This window comes from Bufo gargarizans, chromosome 5 (assembly GCF_014858855.1).
Source record: "Bufo gargarizans isolate SCDJY-AF-19 chromosome 5, ASM1485885v1, whole genome shotgun sequence".
Classification (NCBI taxonomy): domain Eukaryota; kingdom Metazoa; phylum Chordata; class Amphibia; order Anura; family Bufonidae; genus Bufo; species Bufo gargarizans.
Window position 1 is genome coordinate 476,617,184 of NC_058084.1, and position 26,645 is coordinate 476,643,828.

General features: G+C 44.3%; 1 protein-coding gene across 1 annotated transcript in view; it reads left to right on the forward strand.

Moving 5' to 3' along the window:
• Positions 1-26,645, forward strand: part of DYNC1I1 (dynein cytoplasmic 1 intermediate chain 1) — a 328,122-nt gene that overhangs the window by 257,403 nt on the left and 44,074 nt on the right. Inside the window, exons 15-16 of the mRNA XM_044294826.1 lie at positions 8,807-8,947; positions 16,966-17,091. Coding sequence (XP_044150761.1) covers positions 8,807-8,947; positions 16,966-17,091 — 267 coding nt within the window. The remainder of the gene's footprint in view (positions 1-8,806; positions 8,948-16,965; positions 17,092-26,645) is intronic.

Below are 26,645 nucleotides of genomic sequence, written 5' to 3' on the forward strand. Positions count from 1 at the left end.
TAAAAAGTACATAAAAAAAGTTAAAAAAACAAACAAACACCAAAATATTAAAGGGAACCTGTCACCGGGATTTTGTGTATAGAGCTGAGGACATGGGTTGCTAGATGGCCGCTAGCACATCCACAATACCCAGTCCCCATAGCTCTGTGTGCTTTTATTATGTAAAAAACCTATTTGATACATATGCAAACTAACCTGAGATGAGTCCTGTACGTGAGATTAGTAGGGACAGGACTCATCTCAGGGTAATTTGCATATGTATCAAATAGTTTTTTTACACAATAAAAGCACACAGAGCTATAGGGACTGGGTATTGCGGATGTGCTAGCGGCCATCTAGCAACCCATGTCCTCAGCTCTGTACACAAAATCCTGGTGACAGGTTCCCTTTAAGTTTAAATCCCCCCTTTCCCGATTTTACATTTAAAATATATAAACAATAAATAAATAAACATATCGCATATCGCCACGTCCGAAAAGTTCAAACTAGTAAAATATTAAAAAATATCTCCTATGCGGTGAACGCCTTAACAGAAAAAAAATAAAAATAACAAAATGTGCGATTCGCCAATTTTCAGTCACCTTGTCCCGCCAAAAAATAGCATAGGACTGTATGATTATGGGCCGGAGGTTCCATAAAATGTGGAATACACGCAGCTTTTTTTTTTTTTTTTCTTTTTGCGTGGTATCGAGTATTGCAATACTTTTATATGGTATCGGAACCAATATTTTTTTTATATAAATTTGGTATCGTGACAACCCTAATAATCCTGAGGATAGTTTTCATTTATATCATATCTTAATGTAAATGAAAACCGAATGTTCTGTATAGGGTTGAAAAAAACTGGCTGGAAAGCTGCTGTTGACAGATCCTGTACCTTTATTTAGTACTTTGAGTGCAAATTGGCATCCTGGTCTGTAGGTGCGCCTGTCTGGCTCGTTCTCACCTTAATACGCCCTGCCAACATGCTTACTAAGAGCTCATGCACACGGCCGTTGTGTGGCCGTTCCGTGCATTGGGGACCGCAATTTGCGATCCCCAATGCACGACAACATCCGTGCGGCTGCGTGATCCGTGATCTGTGCATGCACTACTTTTTTGCGGTGCGGAGGCACGTACAGTAAACCCACGGAAGCACTCCGTAGTGCTTCCGATCTGTGCCTCTGTTCTGCATCTCCCATTGAAGTGAATGGGTCCGCGATCCGTGATGCACACGGCCGGTGCCCGTGTATTGCGGACACCCTGTATGTGGCCCGCAATACGGCCACGGCCGGGCAACGTTCGTGTGCATGAGCCCTTACTCAGTGCAAGTATTTGGGATTCTCATATCATTACAGGGGTTCTCCGGGATTTATATATTGATGACAGATGCTGCAGAGCTCCGTGGCCTCTTCCTAGGTCACGTTCATCGGTCACGTGGCCTCAGCGCAGCTCAGTCCCATTCAAGTGAATGGGGTTCAGCTGCAATACCAAGAATAGCCACTATACAATGTATGGCGCTGTGCTTGGTAAGCTGCGAGGCGGCCGTGGTGCTCCCTTCTAAAGGGGTCCAAGGAGTCGGGCCCCCGCCAATCTCATATTGATGACCTATCCTGATGATAGTGTCCATTTACATCATATAATAATTAGTTAAACTGATCTGTACCTTCTTGTTGACGGTTTCCAGAAAGCAATAGGCCACTGCTGACAGAGCTAATATTCCTATTATGTGTCTCTACTTAGTCCTTTCACTCCATACTGGCATCCTCCCTCCTGTCACTGGGTCGTCGGTGTGAAAGTTGTGCACCTTCCACCCCTTGCAGTCTGGCTATTCTGGTATTACATATTCCGATCTCACTAATTAGACTATTTGAGGTTTAGGTTTTAATAAGGATGAGATCATCTATGTTAATGAACTGGGCTGACATCATTATTCACTATAGCCAGCCAAGATGAGATCCGTAAACGGCAGGTAGCCTGCTTATTGATGGTTTCCACTCTCCTATATTTTATATGCATTACACACTGCATAATAGTGGCCTTCTGGAAAATGTTAATCAAAGTTGGAGCCCCTATTTAATATGTAGCATGCATATGGCAGACATTGGCAGCTCCTCAGATGCGAGCCCACAACAGCGTGCGGTTTTACCGTGATTTGGCGTGTTTCTTTAAAGGCTACCTGAAAAAGCCAAGCAGCTTTTGGGAGACGTGTTGTTACCTCGTGTAAGCACACGTTCTCATTGTGACGGCACCGATCCGTTACGCACCGCGACTCCTGCTTCGCTTTCTGTCATCGTATGGCTTGAAGCCATTTAAAGAGAGGCCGGCAGTGACAGGGTTAATGCTCCCAGCGGAGCACGCAGACTGACTCCACCGCAGGCTCCCCGTACATCCCTGCCGTGATCCTTTCATGTGTTCACTCCAAGCGTTCTCCATTCCTGGAATCTGCATGTACAGTACAGTATGTAGGTGTGCAGGAGCAGCAGGGTCGAGTTTGTCGCTTGGAGCAGATCTCTGTGTGTTAGCTGCGGTTTTACATTGCAGGTAAATACACGACCTCGGCTCAGATCCGTGTATGAGCTGCTCCCATCTATGTCCAAGGGGATCTGCTATAAACCTTCTTCAGCGCAGCCCGGACCACCTAGACGTAAGAAGTGCGACCAGCAAGGGAGAAGTCGGCAAATTCTAATGTCTGTGGGCAGGAGGTTTACTTAAAGGGGTCCTTGGACCACCAGGTGTACGGTATAATCCACCGGACACCAACTTTATACCATTAGACAACACCAGCAACATCACATGGCGGCATTTTGGCGGGAACCCCCTCCCAATGAGAGGCAGTGAAGCCGGTTGTGGGCTGGCGTTTTAAAGCATTCCCCTTTCTTGCCGCAGTGTGTGGACAGCTTGAAGTCCACTCACGGTTTAGCGCCGTTCAGCGGGTGTTCACTCGCTGTTTAGCTCTATTCGGCAGGTGTCCACTCACGATTTAGCACCATTCGGCAGGTGTCCACTCGCGGTTTTGCGCCATTAGCCAGGTGTCCTCCATTCGGAGGGTGTCCACTTACGATTTTGCACCATTCAGCAGGTGTCCACTCACAGTTTAGCTCCATTCGGCAGGTGTCCACTCACGATTTAGCGTCATTCGGCAGGTGTCCACTCACAGTTTAGCGTCATTCGGCAGGTGTCCACTCACGATTTTGCACCATTCAGCGGGTGTCCACTCACGATTTAGCACCATTCGGCAGGTGTCCACTCACAGTTTAGCGTCATTCGGCAGGTGTCCGCTCGCGGTTTTGCGCCATTCGGCAGGTGTCCACTCATGGTTTGGCTCCATTCGGCAGGTGTTTCTACTCTAGGTTTAGCTCCATTCGGCAGGTGTCCACTCACGATTTAGCTCTATTCGGCAGGTGTCCACTCGCTGTTTAGCTCCATTCGGCAGGTGTCCACTCGCTGTTTAGCTCCATTCGGCAGGTGTCCACTCGCTGTTTAGCTCCATTCGGCAGGTGTCCACTCGCTGTTTAGCTCCATTCGGCAGGTGTCCACTCGCTGTTTAGCTCCATTCGGCAGGTGTCCACTCGCTGTTTAGCTCCATTCGGCAGGTGTCCACTCGCTGTTTAGCTCTATTCGGCAGGTGTCCACTCACGATTTAGCACCATTCGGCAGGTGTCCACTCGCGGTTTTGCGCCATTAGCCAGGTGTCCTCCATTCGGAGGGTGTCCACTTACGGTTTTGTGCCATTCGGCAGGTGTCCACTCACGATTTAGCACCATTCGGCAGGTGTCCACTCGCTGTTTAGCTCCATTCGGCAGGTGTCCACTCGCTGTTTAGCTCCATTCGGCAGGTGTCCACTCGCTGTTTAGCTCCATTCGGCAGGTGTCCACTCGCTGTTTAGCTCCATTCGGCAGGTGTCCACTCGCTGTTTAGCTCCATTCGGCAGGTGTCCACTCGCTGTTTAGCTCCATTCGGCAGGTGTCCACTCGCTGTTTAGCTCCATTCGGCAGGTGTCCACTCGCTGTTTAGCTCCATTCGGCAGGTGTCCACTCGCTGTTTAGCACCATTCGACAGGTGTCCACTCACAGTTTAGCGTCATTCGGCAGGTGTCCACTCACGATTTTGCACCATTCAGCAGGTGTCCACTCACAGTTTAGCTCCATTCGGCAGGTGTCCACTCACGATTTAGCGTCATTCGGCAGGTGTCCACTCACAGTTTAGCGTCATTCGGCAGGTGTCCACTCACGATTTTGCACCATTCAGCGGGTGTCCACTCACGATTTAGCACCATTCGGCAGGTGTCCACTCACAGTTTAGCGTCATTCGGCAGGTGTCCGCTCGCGGTTTTGCGCCATTCGGCAGGTGTTTCTACTCTAGGTTTAGCTCCATTCGGCAGGTGTCCACTCACGATTTAGCTCTATTCGGCAGGTGTCCACTCGCTGTTTAGCTCCATTCGGCAGGTGTCCACTCGCTGTTTAGCTCCATTCGGCAGGTGTCCACTCGCTGTTTAGCTCCATTCGGCAGGTGTCCACTCGCTGTTTAGCTCCATTCGGCAGGTGTCCACTCGCTGTTTAGCTCCATTCGGCAGGTGTCCACTCGCTGTTTAGCTCCATTCGGCAGGTGTCCACTCGCTGTTTAGCTCCATTCGGCAGGTGTCCACTCGCTGTTTAGCTCCATTCGGCAGGTGTCCACTCGCTGTTTAGCTCCATTCGGCAGGTGTCCACTCGCTGTTTAGCTCCATTCGGCAGGTGTCCACTCACGATTTAGCACCATTCGGCAGGTGTCCACTCACGGTTTAGCGTCATTTGGCAGGTGTCCACTCACGATTTTGCACCATTCAGCAGGTGTCCATTCACGATTTAGCACCATTCGGCAGGTGTCCACTCACAGTTTAGCGTCATTCGGCAGGTGTCCGCTCGCGGTTTTGCGCCATTCGGCAGGTGTCCACTCATGGTTTGGCTCCATTCGGCAGGTGTCCACTCACGGTTTAGCTCCATTTAGCAGGTGTCCACTCACGGTTTAGCTCCATTCGGCAGGTGTCCACTCACGGTTTAGCTCCATTCGGCAGGTGTCCACTCACGGTTTAGCTCCATTTGGCAGGTGTCCACTCACGGTTTAGCTCCATTCGGCAGGTGTCCACTCACGGTTTAGCTCCATTCGGCAGGTGTCCACTCACGGTTTTGCGCCATTCAGCAGGTGTCCACTCACGGTTTAGCTCCATTCGGCAGGTGTCCACTCATGTTTTAGCGCCATTCGGCAGGAGTCCACATGCGATTTAGCTCCATTCGGCAGGTGTTCACTCACTGTTTAGCTCCATCCGGCAGGTGTCCACTCGCTGTTTAGCTCTATTCGGCAGGTGTCCACTCACGGTTTAGCTCCATCTGGCAGGTGTCCACTCACGGTTTAGCTCCATTCGGCAGGTGTCCACTCACGGTTTAGCTCCATTCGGCGGGTGTTCACTCACGGTTTAGCTCCATCCGGCAGGTGTCCACTCACGGTTTAGCTCCATTCGGCAGGTGTCCACTCACGGTTTAGCTCCATTCGGCAGGTGTCCACTCACGGTTTAGCTCCATTCGGCAGGTGTCCACTCACGGTTTTGCGCCATTCGGCAGGTGTCTACTCGCGGTTTAGCTACATTCGGCAGGTGTCCACTCATGTTTTAGCGCCATTCGGCAGGAGTCCACACGCGGTTTAGCTCCATTCGGGAGGTGTTCACTCACTGTTTAGCTCCATCCGGCAGGTGTCCACTCACTGTTTAGCTCCATTCGGCAGGTGTCCACTCATGGTTTAGCTCCATTCGGCAGGTGTCCACTCACTGTTTAGCTCCATCCGGCAGGTGTCCACTCGCTGTTTAGCTCCATTCGGCAGGTGTCCACTCATGGTTTAGCTCCATTCGGCAGGTGTCCACTCACTGTTTAGCTCCATCCGGCAGGTGTCCACTCGCTGTTTAGCTCCATTCAGCAGGTGTCCACTCACGGTTTAGCTCCATTCGGCAGGTGTCCACTCATGGTTTAGCGCCATTCGGCAGGAGTCCACACGCGGTTTAGCTCCATTCGGCAGGAGTCCACTGATGGTTTAGCAGTTTTTTTTGTTTTTTTTTTGTTTCTGTAGCCATTTCTGGTGCAGATTTTTACCCCTCCATTGAGTTCAATAGGACTTTCCTTGTTGAATTTGCACTAAAATGAAATTTTTTCCCCATGATGCAAATGATCAATTAATGCATGGGAAAAAAAAAGATTTCCCATGGAAAAGAATAGGAGGCAGATTGAGAGCAGGTTCCAGGCCGGCTCTGGTGAGGAAAAGAGAAAGAGACATTTTTTCCGGACTACTAATTGAATACAGTTTGAAATGGCTGATAAGAGTGAAGTTTTGAATCCACGGATCCACACCAGATCAGCTTTCAGGAGCCATTTAAAGGCACGTGTCACTACAATTGTCCTGTGTCCCCCCTTTATAAGATTCCCTATTGGGGAGGTCCTAATAAATGCAGACGGTAGAGCAGGCATCCTCAAACTACGGCCCTCCAGCTGTTGCAAAACTACAACTCCCAGCATGCCTGGATAGCTTACAGCTATTAGGGCATGCTGGGAGTTGTAGTTTTGCAACAGCTGGAGGGCCGCAGTTTGGACATGCCTGCGTAGGCTGTTCAGTTGTAGTTTTGCAACAGCTGGAGGGCCGCAGTTTGAGGATGCCTGCGGTAGAAGGTGTGACAGGCAGATTGTGGACCGCCATTCTCTTGACCACCAAAATGTTCTTGGTCGCAAAGTAGGTGAAGCATATCCAAATAAGTGTATAGAATGGGGTGCTCCTTGGATGTGTGTGGGGGTTCCTGGGCCTGAGCTCATGATGGTGCTCCTTGGATGTGTGTGGGGGTTCCTGGGCCTGAGCTCATGATGGTGCTCCTTGGATGTGTGTGGGGGTTCCTGGGCCTGAGCTCATGATGGTGCTCCTTGGATGTGTGTGGGGGTTCCTGGGCCTGAGCTCATGATGGTGCTCCTTGGATGTGTGTGGGGGTTCCTGGGCCTGAGCTCATGATGGTGCTCCTTGGATGTGTGTGGGGGTTCCTGGGCCTGAGCTCATGATGGTGCTCCTTGGTTGTGTGTGGGGGTTCCTGGGCGGACCACAGATGTTCTCAGCTCATGATGGCGCTCTTGTGCTTTCGTCCCCGTTTTCCTGACTCTTGGATCAATTTACCGCTCCCTTTTTTCTGGCCAACATTGCGGTTCTTCTGGACAGGGCCGAAGCTAGTGGACATGTGCTCCACGTGCCGGATGACAGAGGGGCACCTAGATGCTGCTCTGCTTTGGTCATGGTATTTAGATACAGGAATAGTGTAGAAAACCGGAACGGTGGCCATGGTGGAGGAGAATCTAGATACAACTCTGCTTCTGGAGAAGGAGGTCTGCATAGGTTAGCAAAAGGGGACCGAGCCCCCCCATCCAAGGACCCCAGAGTGGCCAGGAGGTCTATCTCTATGGTTGGATGTTATAGCTGAATGTTTGTGTGAACAAGGCCCTAAGAAATGCAGGGGTACCTGAGGCATGCTGGATAAGACCCCCTCTCCCCAGTTCTCCACCAGAGGCTCCTTTGTCCCATGAGAAGACACATGATGGTTACGGTCGGATCTTAAATTGGGGCCCAAGAGCTTCTGGTTCTACCTCTGGACTGTTTAGAACTGGGGTCAGCAAGCGTCAGCTGCTGGGAAACTACAACTCCCAGCGTGCAAGCAGGAGAAGTGAACAGAGCCTTCTGGGAGTTGTAGTTTCTGATGCCTGGTTTACAAGGTGCAGCAAAATGCTCAGGTAACAACTCCTGTCAACACTAAACTACCATCAGCTACAAAGGAGGAAGTAACCACTGAGGCCTCGTTCACATTTGTGTGTCAGTGTGACGTCTGTGAAAAAAAGCGTACGTGTTTCATCCGTGAAGCTGTCCGTGATGGATCACCGTGTCCGTTTTTATCATCCGTAATTCACTGATGTTGCTCAGCTAAAAATTTATTTCTAAAGAATCTCCTATTAGGCCTCTTGCACACAAACGTTGTGCATCCGTTCCGTGCATTAGGGGCCTCAATCTGCGGTCCCCAATGCACGGGCAACGTCTGTGCGGTGGCCGGGACGGATCGAGACCCATTCAACTTAAATTGGTCCGTGATCCGTCCGCACCGCAAAAAAAAATAAAAAATAGAACAAGTTCTATTTTTTGGCGGTGCGGAAGCACGGCCTCGAAACACCACAACGGAAGCACTTCGTATTGCTTCCGTTGGGTTCCGATCCGTGCTTCCGTTCCGCATCTCCGTGATTGTGGACCCATTCAAATGACCCGCCGTATGCGTGCCGCAATATGGCCACGGGCACACAACGAAGGGCACAAAACCTGTGAGGTAGAAGCCAATTTGCCCCGCTAAAATGGAAATGTGAACTAGGCCTGAGGGTGAAAGCGCAGAAGTCAGGAGATAGGAGGAGGGCGGCGCGCGCCTCTCAGTAGAACTCTACCGGCTGTCATGGCGCCGCGCGTCCACTAGATGGCGCCGGAAGCCTGCAGCAGATCCGGCCCGCTCGTTAGCCGCAGCGTCTTCTCATAGGAAGCCGTCTCCTTATCAGCTGCGGCTGGAGTCATTCGTGCAGGGAGCCCTCCTGGTGCCCCTGTGGTGGGCACCTCCTCTACCTGCCCACCTATATAATGCAGGGGAGCCGGTACCTGATAATGGGGGGCATTGCACCCCCAGCCCCCCTCCGCGCACACAGTGACGCCCCAGTATGGCCCCTTCACTTTTTATGAGAGAAATGTGTAAAGTTAGTAATGATGGCGCCGAGCTCAGCCCTGTCCTCTCTTCCAGCACAACAAGCCGCTCTACTCCTTCGAAGATAACGCAGACTATGTGTACGACGTCATGTGGTCGCCGCAGCACCCCGCGCTCTTCGCCTGTGTGGACGGGATGGGCCGCCTGGACCTGTGGAACCTGAACAGCGACACCGAGGTGAGAACGGCTCCTGTCACCGCCTCTCCTCCTGCCGCTTATCTTATTCTTTTCTTAGCACTTTTAGCTCCATACAGGTTTTGTTTTAGGTTTTATCGTTTTCATATTTTTTTAACAGTATTATTTCTTTTCTTGTTGAAGTTTTTGCCTAGTTATTATTCCTACCTTTCTATTTTAGTCATTTTTCTATTTTTTTTCTATTGATTTTTTACCTTCTATTTTATGGCCATTTTTCTATTTTTCTACATTTTATTTTTATCTTCTATTTTAGTCATTTTTTTGTATACTTTTTTAAACATTTTTTAAATGATTGAGTTAAAATGTTATAATGAAATATAATAATAATAAAAAGCTAATTAAAATGTAATATTTATATTTTGTATGTTACATACAGTTTTAAATTCACATATATTGGACATAATTTGTTTTACCACTATTTACATCGATGACATTTAGTCATTTATTTTCCACCTCACATTATAATGTCTAATAATTATTACTATTATTATCATTACTTCATATCCATAAACCTAGCATTTATATTTGTGTTCCATATTATCATGATATTATAGTTATATATTTACATCTACTGCAATATCGCTATTTGTGATACATTTTATAGTTATTTTAGCGTGCCGTTAACTTCTAAGACATTGTGTATATTTACTGTTCATGTAATATTAATAATCATAACTATTATTACTACTACTACTCTTATTATTGTGCCACTAATACTGCATTTTATATTTATCTTTCTTGCATTATTTATCATTGTTATTATTGCATGTGCATCACACTTATTGTCTTGATGAGTTGAAAACATTATTATTATTTTATGCACTTATTTCCAAAGTAAAACATTTAAATTATTATTAATCATATTATTTATTCCAATGATTTGTTTATAATGGCGGTATCTTCTAGATTACAGTATTTCACTGCAGACCGATACCTTCAGTATGTTGATGATGACTTTTAGGCTTTTGTCTGTCTCCTTTTTTGGGTGGGGGGGGGGGGGGATTTATAAATTCTGGTTCCCATACATAATCATTCTTTATGATTCCTTTTATATTATTATTATTTTCTCTATTATTATTGTTTTGTTTTTTTTTATTATTGAAAAAAATCCCCAGGGTCAATCGGCCATCGCACCAGAAGGGTCATAACATTTATCACTTTTTAGTCTTTTTTTTAGGCTTTTATTCTAATGTGACATTATACAAGATGTAAAAACAAGCAGAAATCCTTTAATCCGGCATGAATACAATATGAGCCTACATTTTTCTGGATTACTGGGCGCCTGTATCACACTTTGGGGTCTCTAAATCTCCCCCCAGCTTTCTGGTCTGAATCGTCTTCTGATTCTGTTATAGACTATCAGATGCCAGAATGAAGGATTTTTACTGACTTTTTTTTTTAATGTTTTTTAAATTTCTTTTGTTGAATGGACATTTTATCCGGCTCCAGAATTTTTATCCCCCCCCAAAAAATTTGTGTTCATTTCCGATCTAATTCTAAAATGTTGAATTCCTTTTAAAGGCGGGCGCGCTAATTTTCCATCACCCCCTACATTAGATTTGACACCGTTGTTGTATTGATCGCCCCAATTGATGATGAAGCTCAATATATATCGTCGTATAATGAACCATTTGGGAGGAAAAAATGCCAAATATTTCTAAAATCATCCACTTTCCGCTGGTAACGATGAGGTTAATTCGTTCTGTTTCAGCATTGAACCAAAAATGATACCATTTTTTATTTTTTTATTTGAGGAGGTTGCTTTTATTATATTGGTAAAATGTATAAAAGTTTAATCACATCTGTAATTTAATGATGAATGAAGCGTTTGAGGGCTGACGGATAATGATATTATAATTCGCTCATTCCTCACCTGGAACGAGGAGCGGTTCGGGGAATTGAACATCTAATTATTGGTGGAGGAGCTTTGATTTTCAGCTATTGTAAAATAAAATAAGGGAAATCAGTCAGCGTGACAGTCACCCTGTTGTAATAGGGGGTCTAGAAGGCCACGGCAAATTTTGTTGTTTTTCTTTTACAATTTTTTTTATAATAAAAAATTCGTCTTTCCTTTATAATTCCATAGCAAATAAGAAATTTAAATCTACTTTGAATAACATTTGAAATAGTTTAGAAATTATTATTTTTTTTTTTTTAATTTTCCATAATTTTTTTTTATATTGTTTTCTAAAAATGTATTTTTGCAAATACGTTCTAGAAAAAAATATTCTTTGATTTTCTGTAATTGGAGGGGATTGCCAATTTTGTGGTTTTTACTCAGCTACAGGTAAATGACTGCTACCGTATCTCAAATGAGACTGCCTGGTAGAAGCTTTTGAAGTGTTTCAGGCAGGAAGTGCGGCAGCCTTTTTAATTAGGAAGCCTAGTGCTGGAGGATATAGAAGGCTGACTGAGCTGGAAAAAAAAAATCTTTTTTTGGGGGGGGAAATAGTTTAATATATTCTTTAGATATTATTATTAAAATGAAAAACGTAAAAAAATAAATACATTTCAGGCCGTATTAATTGCAGCCAAAATCTTTTGTTATAATATAGAAATAATCTTATTAAAATAGGCTGTTAATCATTTTGCTGAATAGCTTAATTGAAACTAAGAGGGACTTCATATTAAATGTAAGTTTTATTAAGAATCAGTGCAGGTCATTTTTGCTGTTTTTTTTTTTTTTTTGACTGGCTTGTAATACATTTTTATTAACTTAATGACATTGTAATGGATTTCTTGGTAATTAAAACCTGAAATTTGTTTGAGCTTAGAGATCATTTTTGACGGTCTGAAAATTTGTCTAATCTCAATATAATTTTTTTATTGAATGGTATATATTGGGTTAAAAAAAAATAAAGCTTAAAAGCCAAATTTTTCTACTGTTTTTAGAGATGAGTAGTCATTTTCTGGAAGTTGGGTAACTCCTTCGCCTATAAATGTCTTATAGGCGAAAGCGTTACCCAACTTCCAGAAAATGACTACTCTCGTCTCTAAAAACAGTAGAAAAATTTAGCCTTTAAGCTTTATATTTTTTTTAAACCAATATATACCATAAAAAAAATAAAAAATACTCCAGCCAGCCGCAAACACGTTATTTTTTTAACTCATTCTCTTAGTGCATTTGCACCATATTTTTAAGGATTGACGTGTCATATTTTTATTTATTTTTTTAGATATTTTTTTTTCTTCATTCTTGGTTACATTATAATAAACGGTCGTCAGTAGGGTAACAGCAGGCTTCGGCCAATTGAATTGATATATTTTCTGAAAAGGGGGACGGATAACAGAACCATGTGACCAAAGCCATTCAGTAAAACACTGATTTAATTCCATAATTACACTTCAGCTTCCTGTAGCTTCATTTACATGTAGAAACAAAAAAAAAAAATAAAAAAAAAAATCAGCCCCTGCTTCATTCATTCCAATTTTTTAAAGTGAATTTTTTGAAAATTTTTGAGAGATTGATTCCAGATTACGTTTTTTTTTGTTGTTGTTGTTTGTTTTTTTTACATTTGGCATGGCACCACTAGGGGTTAAGGATTGAATCTCCTTGTACGCAGTCCAGCCAACAGCTTAGTACATGGCATTTACATGAATATACTTTTCTCTCCAGAGCTTAAATCCCATCCGCCATTTAATAATACGTTAGGAGGGCCCTGCATGGAGAAATAGGGGTATTCCGCAACCCGTCGAATGCGGCCCGGTACAATAGTATTTGTATTAAATCAAATAGTAGTGTCATCTCTGCCAATTGCTACCCCCGTCCAATCGCTAAAGGACTGTGTCAGTACAGTAGTTTAACTCACATTGAGAATTGTAGAGTAGTCGCAGTTCACCGGTCGGCAGAATTGATGGCTCGCCATGCTGAGTGCTTTTGTTCCAAGGAACAGAGGTTCACTTTCATGGTCTCCGCTGAGGGAGCTGTGACAAAAAGAGACGCCATGAGCATCCAGATATTAATGTGTCAGACAAAAAAAACTTGAGTGGACGGCCATTAGAACAGCTGGCATCCTGCATAGAAATCCGGACCGCTGCCCGTTCGACCCATTTAAAAAAATAAAAAAATTTATTATTATTTTTCTATGTCTGCAAGTTATATTTTAGTACAGACAAAAAGATCTGTTTATCCACCCTTCCGTATGGCGGACGGGCGTAAATTTTTAAAGGTAGTGCAAAATATATTGCGCTACGTGGGTTTGTTATAAAATGGAAAGGGATACATCAGGGCAAAGTATATAGGTTTATATAGACGTCTGTAATAAAGGCATAAAAATAAAATGACTGTGTAAAAAACTATAAAAACAAAATGCATAAAAATAAAAAAAATAAAAAAAGAATGTATGTAATTAAATGAATACAGGGAAAAAATAAAAATAAAAAATGTCACTTATATTGGGCTAAGACCTAGTATTGTAAGGCTTGTGTCTGGTTGGACAGATGTTTGCCTGTTTTCTTAGGCCTCATTCATACTGAAATAATTATGAAGCTTGAAAACAGGTCGTGTTTACTTCAGTTTTTTTCGGTCCGTATTTGGCACATACGTAATTTTTTGTGTTTTTTTTTCTGATGTTGGACATTGGTTGAAGCTTTTTTTTTTTTTTTTAGGGATAAAATGGCTTGCGTTGACATTAGGGACGTTTCAAGTAAGGCCCCCTGCACACGAATGTGTGCGCCCCGTGGTCGTGCTGCGGGCCGCAATGCACGAACACAGTCCGTGGGACAGCCACAGCGGATCGCTGACCCATTCACTTGAATGGGTCCGCCATCCGGCCATTCCGCAAAAAGATAGAACATGTCCTATCTTTTTGCGGAACGGAAGTACGGGACGAAACCCCACAGAAGCACTCCGTAGTGCTTCCGTAGGGTTCCGTGCTTCTGTTCCCTACCATTCCGCATCTCTGGATTTGCGGACCCATTCAAGTGAATGGGTCCGCATCCGTGATGCGGAATGCCCACGGAACGGCACCTGTGTATTGCGGATCTGCAAATGCGGTCCGCAATACGGCAACGGGAAGCACACGTTCGTGTGCAGGGGGCCTAAAGGACTTAAAAAGGCTCATAGGAGTGAAATGTTAGGGAATGTTCACACAATGGATTTGAAACCGCGCTGACAAAATTTGCTGACTTTCTGAGCATTTTTTGGGGGCTTTTTTTGTTTTGTTTGTTTTTTCAGCTTCCCTTTCACTTCAATGGGAGAATCAGCGCGAATTCCCCTCCAAGACAAAGCGTGCTGCTTCTTTTTTCCACGTTGTATTTTTCAGCGTGGAAAAAAAAAGAACGGGAGGCTTTTTAGGGATGATTTTTGGTGCAGAAAACGCATGAAAATCAGTGTCAAAAAACGTTTTGTGAACGGACGCTTCCGTTCCATTATTTTTTTTTTTTATGCGGAACCATTCACTTTAATGGGGCTGTAGAAAATACAGAAGTTACTCCGTGTGCATCTCGTTTCCGTTTGTTCATGGCTGTTCCACAAAAAAGTAGCACATATCCTATTTTTGTCTGCAAATCACTGTCCGAGGCCCCATTCAAGTCAATGGGTATGCGAAAAATATGGAACGCACACGGAACACATCCGTATGTCATCCATACTGTAGAAATGCTATGTCCAGCCCATATTGCTCATGTGTTTGGTGATTAATAAGGTACTGTTTCCGTTCCCGATCCGCAAAAAACGGATCAAATACGGAAACCATACGGATATGTTTTGTGCAATAATGGAACGGAAGAGGACTTAAATTAGAGGGAAAAAAAACCTCAGATACTGAACGGATCGTTGAAAAACGGACCGCAAAACAACAACGGTCGAGTGCATGAGCTTTTACTGCTACAAAATATTCCGTAAGCCCAAATTATACAGATATGATTTAGGCCGTATTCACACATAAAATTTTCAATCCAGTTTCTGGTGCAGTTTTTCTAGCCAAAGCCAGGAGTGGATCCTAAACAGAGCGGAAAAGGCATTGCTTTACTTTACTGTACTTCTTAATTTTGGATAATAAAAATGCACGAAAACTGCAGGTGTGAATACGGCCTTAGATGGATGTGCAAATCTGGCCATAGACACACAGTGATTATTCGTTAGGTCAGTACAATGCATAGCGCTCCAGCAATATCCAGTGATGCTGGCCATGCTTATGAGTTGAGACCGCCGTACCAGTTTGGCCCGCCATCACCCCCAACTTCTCTGTAAACATAAAAATGATGCATTTGGCTAATATGGGCCATTTTAGTGGGAGAGGGTGACAGGGGCACAAGAAAGGATCAGGATGGTGAAGGTCGCACATGCCCGATCCTCTTTTTTTTTTTCTTGATATCTGTTGTTGGGAGGACTGTTAGGGTATGGCATGCCAACTAAAAGCCACACCTACCCACAATGGCTGATTTTGGGCAAGCTGAATCAGATGTGTATGAGCAGCTCAGGGGGTCGCCTGCTATGTGCAGTCGCTTTCATTAGAAGGGTTACTGATGATAAACTGACCACAGGGCGTCCCCCCCCCCCCCCATTGCTAGAATCCCCAGTGATCAGGTTAATCTATGTAGGAGCCTGGCAGGAAGTGTTCAGTTTCCCTGCAGCGCCTCCGCAGGGGAAAGTAGTATTACACAGTTCTCATGGGAATCAGTTGACTGTCCATACAATGCACTGACCTAGGTCCTCCAGAGGTGGAGTAGGCAATAATACATGAAGGTCCTCAACGAGGAACCCCCTCTGCATCAAAAAGGGTTTTCTAAACTGGACAACCCCTTTAAATTTCTTATATCTGATTTCTCTTCCACATTCCAAAATCATTGCTTCATTAACTTTCCATGGACTTGGCAGTGCTGGAGCGGGGGATGTGTTTAAGGCCGGCTTTAGACCGAATCCCACTCAGGAAAAATCTTATTAGAGATCCTTCACCCCCCTCCCGTGTTGCTCTAATAGATGTCCGACTAAGATCAGGGGAGCGGTTTGTTGGGGTCCTATTATTGCTCTAATAGATGTCCGACTAAGATCGGGGGAGCTGTTTGTTGGGGTCCTATTATTGCTCTAATAGATGTCCGACTAAGATCGGGGGAGCTGTTTGTTGGGGTCCTGTCATTGCAGAGCTGCTTCAGCTGCCAGTGACCTGGTGGAAATCAAAATGGCGGACCGGAAGAACTAACGAGACAAAAACAGATACCTTTCACTTAGCGATCCGTTATTTCGTTCTGGAGAAAAAATACTTATGATCCATATGCAAATGAACAGTAAAGTGCACCGGAGGGGGGTCCAAGCCATTATGGCCTCCTGCCTCCTTTGCCAGCCGTACTTGATGGACAGGGCCAGGTTTCTGCATAGTAATTTGCTTCTTCATGTCAGAGAGGGGCTGGCAGAGGAAGCAGTAGGAGCAAAGGTGCACAGAGTGGCTTGGGCCCGCCCTCAGTGCACTTAACTGATCATTTGCATATGGATTATAAGTGAAAGGTATCATTACATTCAGCTGAGCTAGCCCTACAAGGCTCTGTACCTGGTTGATCAGTGACCTTCCTGCTGACAGGCTCCCTTTAAAGGGCAGGGAAAATAACTCCCTCCCGAAAGGTTTTGAGTGCAGTTGCATAGACGACATATTTGCGCATAGAGAATAATGGTGTAGAGTGATGGTTTATCAGTTAGGCAGACATGCTGGGAGTTGTAGTCAAGGAATGTTCCAAGTTATCAAGCGCCTCAGAGCTGCACGGCCGGATCCTAGGCTGTTGTGGTCTGCACTGCATACTTTTTGGGAATAACAGGGAAATAAAACTCTGTGCCATATATTACGGAAAAATATACCTTGTATTTTTATTTTATTTTTTTGCCCAGTGGGGGATGTGATCCGAGAACAATAAATCCCTGTTTACCCGCGCCAGGAGTTACCAGGAGATGTCTGCAGGGGGCGTGCATCCCATCTAACTGCACTGACCGTTTCCAAGTCTGTATTATCTTTGTCCTCGCCCCACCGTAGTAATAGTTTTTATGTTTTCTTTTTCCAACAAAATGGAAGGTCCCCACTGCGAGCACAACCGTGGAAGGAGCGTCCGCGCTCAACCGGGTCCGCTGGGCTCAGAGCGGCCGAGAAGTGGCGGTCGGCGACTCCGAAGGACGGATCTGGATCTACGATGTCGGAGAGGTATGAAGCATGTGATATGTGTACCAGTCAGGGGTGAGCTTTCATTCAGCGTTATCCGATTGGTTGTCATTGGTGAAACTTTCTAAAAATCCCATCCCGGTGCTTTCTGGATCTCATCACGGTCTCGACTTTATGGTCTGTCTCAAGACAGACGTGCACCACTGCAGCCAATCAGTGTCTGTAGCAGATTAGGGATTGGCTGCAGCGTCACCTCTCCCTGATGCCGCAAGCAATGGAATGGGGGGGGGGGGGGCAGGGGATCGGTGAGCTGAGTATTACTTTATAATTTTACAGCATTGAAAGCAATTTATCTATCTATCTAATTTCTATCTCATATACATTATATATCTGTCGATCTATTATCTATCTATCTCTCTATCATATTCATCTATCCATCTGTTATCTCTCCATTTATCTATTTCATATCTATCTATTTATTTCATATCTATCTATCTATCTGTCTGTTCACCTATCTGTCTGAGATGGGAATACCCCTTTAATAGTTGATCCATAACTTTCTACTGCATTGAAACCTCTTTGCGACAACCAAACAAAATTCAGTTCAAAATGGCCTCCTGGAGAGGTGGTCTTCTCAGAGAAGATGGTCAGTAGGTAAAGTATATGACAGGACTAAAATCTCTCACAGGAAATCTGGTCTAGAAAGGAGGTGGCCATTTGGAGGAGCCTCACTGTAGCTCTGTGCCCTCACCCTCATTTCTCTAGTTGGTGGTGGGTAAGATCAGTGGTCTGCTCTCTGCAGCTTCCAGGCAGTTGTGGTGACATAAGCTGGACTGGAGGAAGAAACATCAACAGCCTTGGATATCTCTATTATGATACGCTGATCGCTAAAACCAAGGAAACCCAAAGGAAATTCTGAGAATTACGATGAGAAGAAAGCTTGTCATGTAACTCCATGCACTACTCCTGCCAACAATGAAAACCTTACTGAGCTTTAGGATGGTGGAAACTGTGTTAAGTTTGTCTTTTCTTTAAGGGGTTGTCCATGGTATGTAATACGTGACCACTTGAGTTCATAAATTGCACCACATCTGTTGACATTTACATCAATGTTGCTGAACTGCAATACCAAACACAGCCCATGGACAGGTGTGGCGTTGTTTCTAGAATAAGGCAGCCATGTTTTCCTGATCCTAGACAACTTCATGCTACAGACATCTGTTTTGTTTTGTTTTTTACGCAAGAAGTTACTTCCTTGTCAGCAAAGATTGATAGGTGTCTGCACTCTTTTATATCTCTGTAGCTGCAGAGCTTGGGGTTTTTGAAGGCTAAAATTTCCAACGCAAGGTGCCAAAAATAGGACTTTCCAAATAGTACAGGTGACAGAGATAGTAGGCCCTGTTGAATAAAAATTACTGACAGGAAGTAACCTCCCTTTGTACCATAAACTGAGGATGGGAGATGTCTGGAACACAAATGAATGAGCGGATAAGAGAAAAGCTGAACATAGATACATAAGGGTTCAGGAGAACTATTATGTTTTTTTTTTTTTGGAGGTGACCAGATGAGAGTAAAATTTGAGAGCTAAAATGGCTGACAGGGAGTAGTCAGAAACTGAAGAGAATAAAACACAACTCAACAAAAGGAGTCTGATGGCCAGTATTCATGTTTGGCTAGAGGAGCATTTTAGTTGATGTTCTACCATACCAACAGGGATTGTCTGTTCAGAATACAACTGCCGTGCCAGTCAGGTGATAATTTCAGGTCCTGCTCCTGGCAACCACCAAAAATCTGCCTACTATTAGATATTATATGGTTGCCCATGTAATGGACATCTATGTAATACAAGGACAGCTCGATTCCCCAAGTACCGGGCATCGCTCTGTCCTGGTTTATAAAGGGAGGTCCGAGCATCGTCGATGTGACCTTATAGACCATATGGACTGTGGTTAACTGGGCCTTCTCTGTTTCTTCTTCCTTTTCATAGGTTGTCGATGTGTCCTCCTTGTTCATGGTCCTGCATCCCTTATAATATTATCTCGGAGTAGACTTAGTGTTATACCCATGTCTAACTTTGCCAGTCTGACACTTCTTCTAATCCAACTTTCAAATTACTCTATTTTAGTGACACTGTGCCTTCAAACCTTTCACTATGGGGGTGCGGGTGTGTGGTTTCAGGACAATTTTCATAAATTAATAAAATGAAAAACATTACATTATACCTGGCATATTGGGAAAATGCCCCCCCCCCCCAGCACTATACAATTTTGGGCGTCATCATGCAATTTTGAATTAAAGCTGTGAAAGTCTTAAATATTTATCATCTCCTTAAATAGAAGTTCAAGATATCCATAGTTCATCCATGTCTCCTTTATATCTACGTATGTCAACATGTACATATCATCAAATATCCACCAAAAATAAAGAGATTAAATAAATCTCTGCAATTCAGATGCCATTAAATATCTGAGTCACGAAGTTGACAATTGGCCTGATGAAGTGCAGGGGATGATTAGATCAGTAGCTGCTTTCACTCTTTTAGTAGTAAAAAAAAAAGGAACTACTCCCAGATAGTGACATTCAGTGGGCATCCTCTTTGCTTGGTAAAGTTTCCAGTATCCTACTGGGGTCACTTGTACAGGATGAATGACGACAGTAACACTCTAAGATTGGTAAAGAGGGGTGATGACATGAAGAAAAGTTCCTCTATCCCCCTCCCCCGAGGTCACTATGGGATGTACAGGAGGAGAGACAACTGTAAAAGTGGCCATACACATTAGGTAGAAGTTGGTTGAGGGTTGAACAGCAGTTGGACAGTCATCTAGTTGAGGATTGATTAACAGACATGGCCACATGTTGTAGTACATGTTGGCCGTTACAGTTGCTCAAACTAGCCATACATATTCAATGAAACTGGGCGATTAACTAAAGATCTTTCTGGAAACGTTCTTTCAAAAAAAGATCTTTCATTCACAAATGATCTTCCTTTGAATGAAAGCTCTTTCGTCTGACTATCGGACAAAACTATTGAACATGGGCGACTTCTTTTGACACAGTGATGGTCTGTCATTGGGCTGCTAAAACGATTGTTCGTCAATTAATTTTAACAGATTTGTTTTGTCTAAAATCATCTGTTTTGATCAACTTTAGACTAATGTGTGTGACCACTTTAACAGGCTGTGAGTAGTAAAGGGGTGATGACATGAAGAAAAGTTCCTGCATCACCCTGTGCTCACTCGAGGCAGTAAAGGGGAGAGATGACAGTAATAGATTGTAACGGAAGTGAACGGAGCTTGAAGCAGAAGGCTCCGCGCTCTTTATAGTTTCTGGTGCCGGCAGCTGATCGGCAGGGGTGCTGGGTGTCCGACCCACCCACCGATCAAATTAAGGATTCATCCACACAATTCTCAATGGGAAATATCTGTCGCATGTTTAACAATTATCCCAACTTGACCAAAGTTTAACCAACGCTTCGTATTCCTGATATTCCTGCTCTTTTTGAATAATATTCTTTCATGATCCCTTATTTTGTGTACCTGGTTATGCCTGTAGATTTGGAGACTCTTTAGATATCCAAACTTTTGTAATAATCTTGCCAAAATATACTCAGTTACTCAATAATTCTGTAGCAACATATAACCTGTGAAGAATTATTAAATTGCACCCCAATGTGATTACCATTCAGTGATACTCTCCCCGTATTCCTATATGTCCTATTCCAACACTCTTGATTCAGGCCTCTACATCCCCACTCCACCCTGGTTGACTAGGAAAGTGTGACTTATCTCCTCTAAGGAACCGCAAAATATTAATTTATATACTTGAGACGTCCTCCCCATACTTCCTGGTTCTTGTACCAAATAATCAGTACTCTCATTGGATTCAATATCCAGCAACACGTAGTCACTGGATCTAAGAAATGCTGAATATACGGTAATTGATAATTCCTACGCCAGTTCCAACGATCGAGAAGTGTCATAAGAGTTTATATCACCCGGTTTAAATGCGGGTAAAATAGAATATAATATATACCCATTCTGTTTCAAAACCACACATCAGACATGTTAATAATCTTCTTTAAATTAGAATTGCCACATAAAGGGGTAAATCCAGGTGAACTCCTAATACCAACCATCTCTTTCAAAGTTATCCAACACTTGTTAAAGGCATTGTTCCGGGAAAAATATTCTGCAGTTTTCAAACCAGCTCTTGGATCTAAACACTTTCGTGATTACATGTAATTTAAAAATGTAGTATAGCCACTGCTGTTCTTTTTCTTATTTCTATGTCCACCTCATTGAGGTGGACACACATGCTTAGTTCCATTTTTCAACGAGCTGTGATAGGGAGAGAGCTGCAGCAGAAAAGGCACACCCCTGAGCAGGACACGTCCCCTGAGCTACCAGATTGATATAAATATACTGGAGCAGTGAATGTATCCCTTGAAATATAGAAGATATAAGCCCCCCACCACCACCCTACACATATAATATAATCTTTATTCTAGCATATTTCCTCCCCCATGTTAGGAAATTCATATTTTTTTAAATTAATATATATTTATTATCTACAAACAGGACATGTTTTTAATAAGTATAAAAATTGTAGCAAAACTACCATTATAATAAGTGCAATTCTTTCTGAGTAGCTTTAAAGAGGTCTGTGCCGAACCCGGACATACCCCCGTTTTCACCCAGGCAGCCCCCCTGACTTGAGCATCGGAGCAGTTCATGCTCCGATGCTCTTCTTAGCCATGTGCTGAATAGCCTACTGGACCCCAGTGACTATAAAGGGATGCGGTGGGGATTCGGCTGGACAAATTCCATTGTGTTCAGCAATTTTTGCCTCGTTAATCCTAGCTGATGTGCCGGCGAGAGGCCGGATCCCTGCCGCATCCCATTATAGTCAATGGGGTTGAGTTCGCATACAGCACTCTCTGGCTGTGCCGGATCATGAGAACTCCGGCAGATTTCTTTGATATATGTGTGAAAGTAGCCTTAGTCTTGAAAATTAATCGCATCAAATTAAGTTTCACATATTTTTTCCAAATTCTTTGTAATTTTGATACCCAAATATTGATTGAAGGTAGGCAGAGGCACTTCCTCTAATGGAAAAAGAGTATTCTTGACCAATTAATTTCACGTCCGGATAAGTGCCCAACCTCCTCCACCGCCTGTTTAATCTTTGGAAGGGGTATTGGCAGTGTCCCTCATACAAAACAGAATGCCGTTTGCATGGAGAGGTCTTGTTACGACTGCCACCGGGACCGAAGCCACGATTCTCACTATTCTGCCTGATAGATAACGCCAGTGGTTTATCAAATATGTCAAACAACAATGGGAACAAAGCACAGCCGTGAGGTGTAACTCTGGATACACAAATAGTTAATTCAAGTCTCCCGTCACTATTTATTTTAGCACTTGGGGAGCTGTACAACTACTTTACCCAACCGATAAAAAACTTGTCCATAGCTCTACAGAGGAAGTCCCACTCCACCTTCTCAAACTCCTTGGTGGCATCCAAAGATAGGATGGAGCCGGACCCCCCTCCAGCAATGAGAAGACGTAAAGTGTATTTGTTTGGGATAAATTCACACTGGTCAGGATGCAATCAGCCTGCTCAGCCTTCCAGACAGAACTTTTGCAACCAATTTAATACCTGGGATGTCGGTCTGTACGAATCCCTGTCAAGTGGGTCTTTACCATCTTTAAAAAAAATGATGGCAATAATCTCCTCTGCTATTGAATCTGTGAACCTCCCGACCTTGGCAGACTCCATGATAACCTCCGATAGACATGGGATCAACACCTCTCTGTATCTTTGATAGATTTCAAAAGGAAGGACATCAGAGCCTTGAGACGTATTACCCTTAATTGAATTGACAGCACTCACTAGGTCGGCCATTGTAATCTGCGCCTCAAGTAGAGTTCTTCAAACTTCCATCAATTGTGGGAAAGAAATGGTACTTGGATATGAATCCATCTCGTTAGCAGAGGCCCCACTTGTAGGCCTTTATAACTCTAACCTTATATCTTCCTGATTAAAAAGGACATTTCCCCAACAGTTTCGAATCCCAGTAATATCAACGCAACATTCCTGATTTTTAATAATTCCAACCAGTAGCTTTCCTCCCTCGTTGCCTGCCTGTTACCATCAGTACAGTGGTCAGAAAGATCAGCTCCTTCAATCGTTTCTCCCTCAAGAACCCCTCCTCTTGCCTCTCAAAAGACTTCCGTAAAATGGACACTATTTTCACAAAAATACCTCAAATAAAGGCCTTAAAGGGGTTATCCAAGAGTAAGACAGGCCTCTCAGAGTGTCTGATCCACAGTGGTGATCATACCTACCTGGTCTCTGCCGCTGGGTTCTGTGTCTGAGGCTCCTAGGTCACCTTTCCCTTTTCCTGCAGTACTGAGATCAACATCTGTTGACGCGGGAACACATAGTCAATACAACCGTTTCGGGAATCAGATCTGTAACCAATCCCAGTAAAGGCAAACCTTTGGGGAGCGGACTCCTTGAAGCGCCAATTTAGAGCTAATAAACTCAGATATACATTTCCAATACTGCTGTATTACCGGACAAGACTAAATCATGTGAAACAGTGAACCCCTCTGTTCTCCACATCTGGTTCATGAAGGATTAGGAAGGCTACATATAAGGAATAAACACACCAGTGTCAGGTACACCCTGTGTAGCCACTTAACCGGAATAAATTGGTCTCTAGCACTCTCCGCCGTGGACCGCCATGTAGAGCTCAATTCCTTCACACCATCTATCAAACGAGCATTTCAGTGGTGACTCCTGGTTCCCCATTATCTCTTTGTAAAAGGTTGAGATGGGCTTACACAGTGTAACTCTCCGAGCTATGGATTCAATAGGGCCACATTTCAACTTAAGGGGACCCCTCCCAAACTGTGCAGCACAGGCATGTCTAAGCTAAAAAGAACAGTACAGACTTGTTGTAATATTGGTGTTTAAAGAAAGAGAACATTTCCTTTTTCTTTCTTCACAGTACAGAGGCATAATATGCTTGGTGTTTACAACTCTCATATAGGGCACTAAAGCTTGATGGTTGCAGTTCATTCTAGTTAGCACTCTTATTTGAAGTCAATGGGGCTGAGCTGCAATACCAAGCAAAGCCGCTATACGGTGTACAGTGCTGTGCTTGGTAAGCGCCCGGGGGTCGCCACACTCCCCAGAGCTACAGTGAGCATAGCCCCACTTCACACGTCTCGGCCTCCAGCCCGCCTCTACCTGTGCAATGGAGTGCTCTCACGCTCAGATGCTGGCAACCCCTCCTGCTAGAAACTAAACAAACATTCTCGTTGTCAGCTACCATGCATCGCCTGCAACCCATTACCCAAAGATGTACGGTCATAGAGTAACATAATTTCATAAGTATAGAGTTCCGTCCTAGGGGCTCTATACCGGAAAAGAACTGATCAGGCATATCCCCATGCATTCTGAATGGAGAGCAATCCGTTCAGGATGTCTTCAGTTCAGTCTTTTTGACTGATCAGGACGGAGATAATACTGCAGCATGCTAAGGTTTTTTCTCCAGCCAAAAAAACTGAAGACTTGCCAGAATTTTTCCATAGGAATGTATTAGTGCCGGATGTGGAATTCAAAATACCGGAATACCAGATCCATCCTTCCAGACTGGTAAAAATGTGGAAAAAAATATAAATCGAAACTGATCCGTTCTTGCAATGCATTTGTAAGACTGATCAGGATCCCGATCAGTCTTAAAATGCAATCAGTTGGCATACGTTTTGCCGGGTCCGGCAGGCAGTTCCGGCGACGGAACTGCCTGCCGGATTTCTCTGCCGCAAGTGTGAAAGTAGCCTTAGATACACTACCTCACACTGCAGAGTTTGCTGCACCACACAGTAATAATGGTTCCTCAGTGCCCCCTATAGAAGTTGTTCACTCCATGGTGCACCACACAATAATAATGCACCACGCAGTAATAGTGAACAGCAATAATGGTTCCTTATTGCCCCCACAGTAGTAGTGGCACTCTTTGTGCCCCCACAGTAATGGTACCCCCACACACAAGTGCCCGCTCCCAGTATTGTTGACAACTTAATGTCCTCTAGTGTAGTGTAGTCGCACCCACACAGTGCCCCACACTAAGTATTGGTGGCCATCCCACTCTGTTTTGGGGCCCCTTAGTGCCTCTAGTAAGTAATGATACCTTGTAGTGCCCCCAGTTTGTTATAGTGTCCCCATTGTGTCTTACACAATGTAACGTTGGCCCCTCAGTGCACCCCTCTCAGTAATATCACCCCCTTTAGAGTTCCACACTATGTAATAGTAATAGTGCTCCCTCCTTCTTTGTTATGGTGCCCCTCTGTGCCATCCTCTCAATAATAGTGCCCACTTATTGTTCCCACCTAGGGATAGCGCCACAATGAAAAAAAAACAACACAAATACTTACCTCCCGATGAACATAGATTCTGCAGTCTATGAGACATGGTCCCTCACATCCTAATGTGATATAACGACTACTGAGGAGTGCCACCCTGGTGTCTCAGTGGGGCTGCAGACCAAAAGCGGCCCAAGATGGAATGGCAGAGCAGGGAGCTGACGGCTCCCGGCTCTGCCACAGTATTCAACCGTATCTGCGTCCTGAGGATGGAGATGCAGTTGTAAGTGGCAGTTATTCAAAGATCCGGGGCGCCAGGCCAAAAATCCAGGTCTGGATGCCTGGTGCTATCGACGCCGCTGTACATGCAATAGCTGAGCAATCTCTCAAGCAACCAAGCAGTAAAAGGAGCAAATAAAACAAGCGATGGAAGAGGAAGACATGGTTAACCTGACCCCCCCCCCCCCCATACCTGTCAACTCAGATCCGGGTAATTAATCGTAGATGTATATTCTGCACTATTCATTACCCTTATGGCCTAGGCCATTAATTACGTCAAAGCTCCCTCTTTTCCTGATCCAAGCAGACGACGTACAACCACGTTAAATCGTTCCATGGCTTTATTTGATATTCTACAGAAGTTTTACTTACAGCATGGGAACCTGCGGGGTTACCTCGGAGAGCGAAATTAAAAAACGTCTCGAGCCCCGAGTTTAGCCGTGGCATTATGGGAGTCCTTAATTGGGGAGGGTTATATATAGGAGTCAGTGTTCTAATTGGCCATTACCCAATATGTAGCGCTCTGATCCCGACCTATAACGCCAGCCGCTGGTGACGGGTCTATAATCTGCTATATGAGCTGACGTCATGCTCCCTCACGGCTTCCTCCGCTTCTCTTATTGACTAAAAAAAAATACGACATGTCCATTATTAGTCTTTAGGGAGGAAAGGGAATGTTCTCTGCCAGTGTAATGCATTCATTTACTCGCAGTTCACGAGGTGATGTATGAATTTTTACAACCATGTTATGTTAACAAGATTATTTACTCACTGCCAAAAATATAGAAGCAGCATATGTATAGGAAGGCATGCTAATTAAGAGCGCTTGTCCGGGCCGCGTGTGGCTTTCATCTAGCAGATATCACATCTGCTCGTAGCATGCAGAGTGAGATTAACCTCAGGAACCCCAGAGCACCCACAGCTCCGAGCAAGACTGAGCGCAAC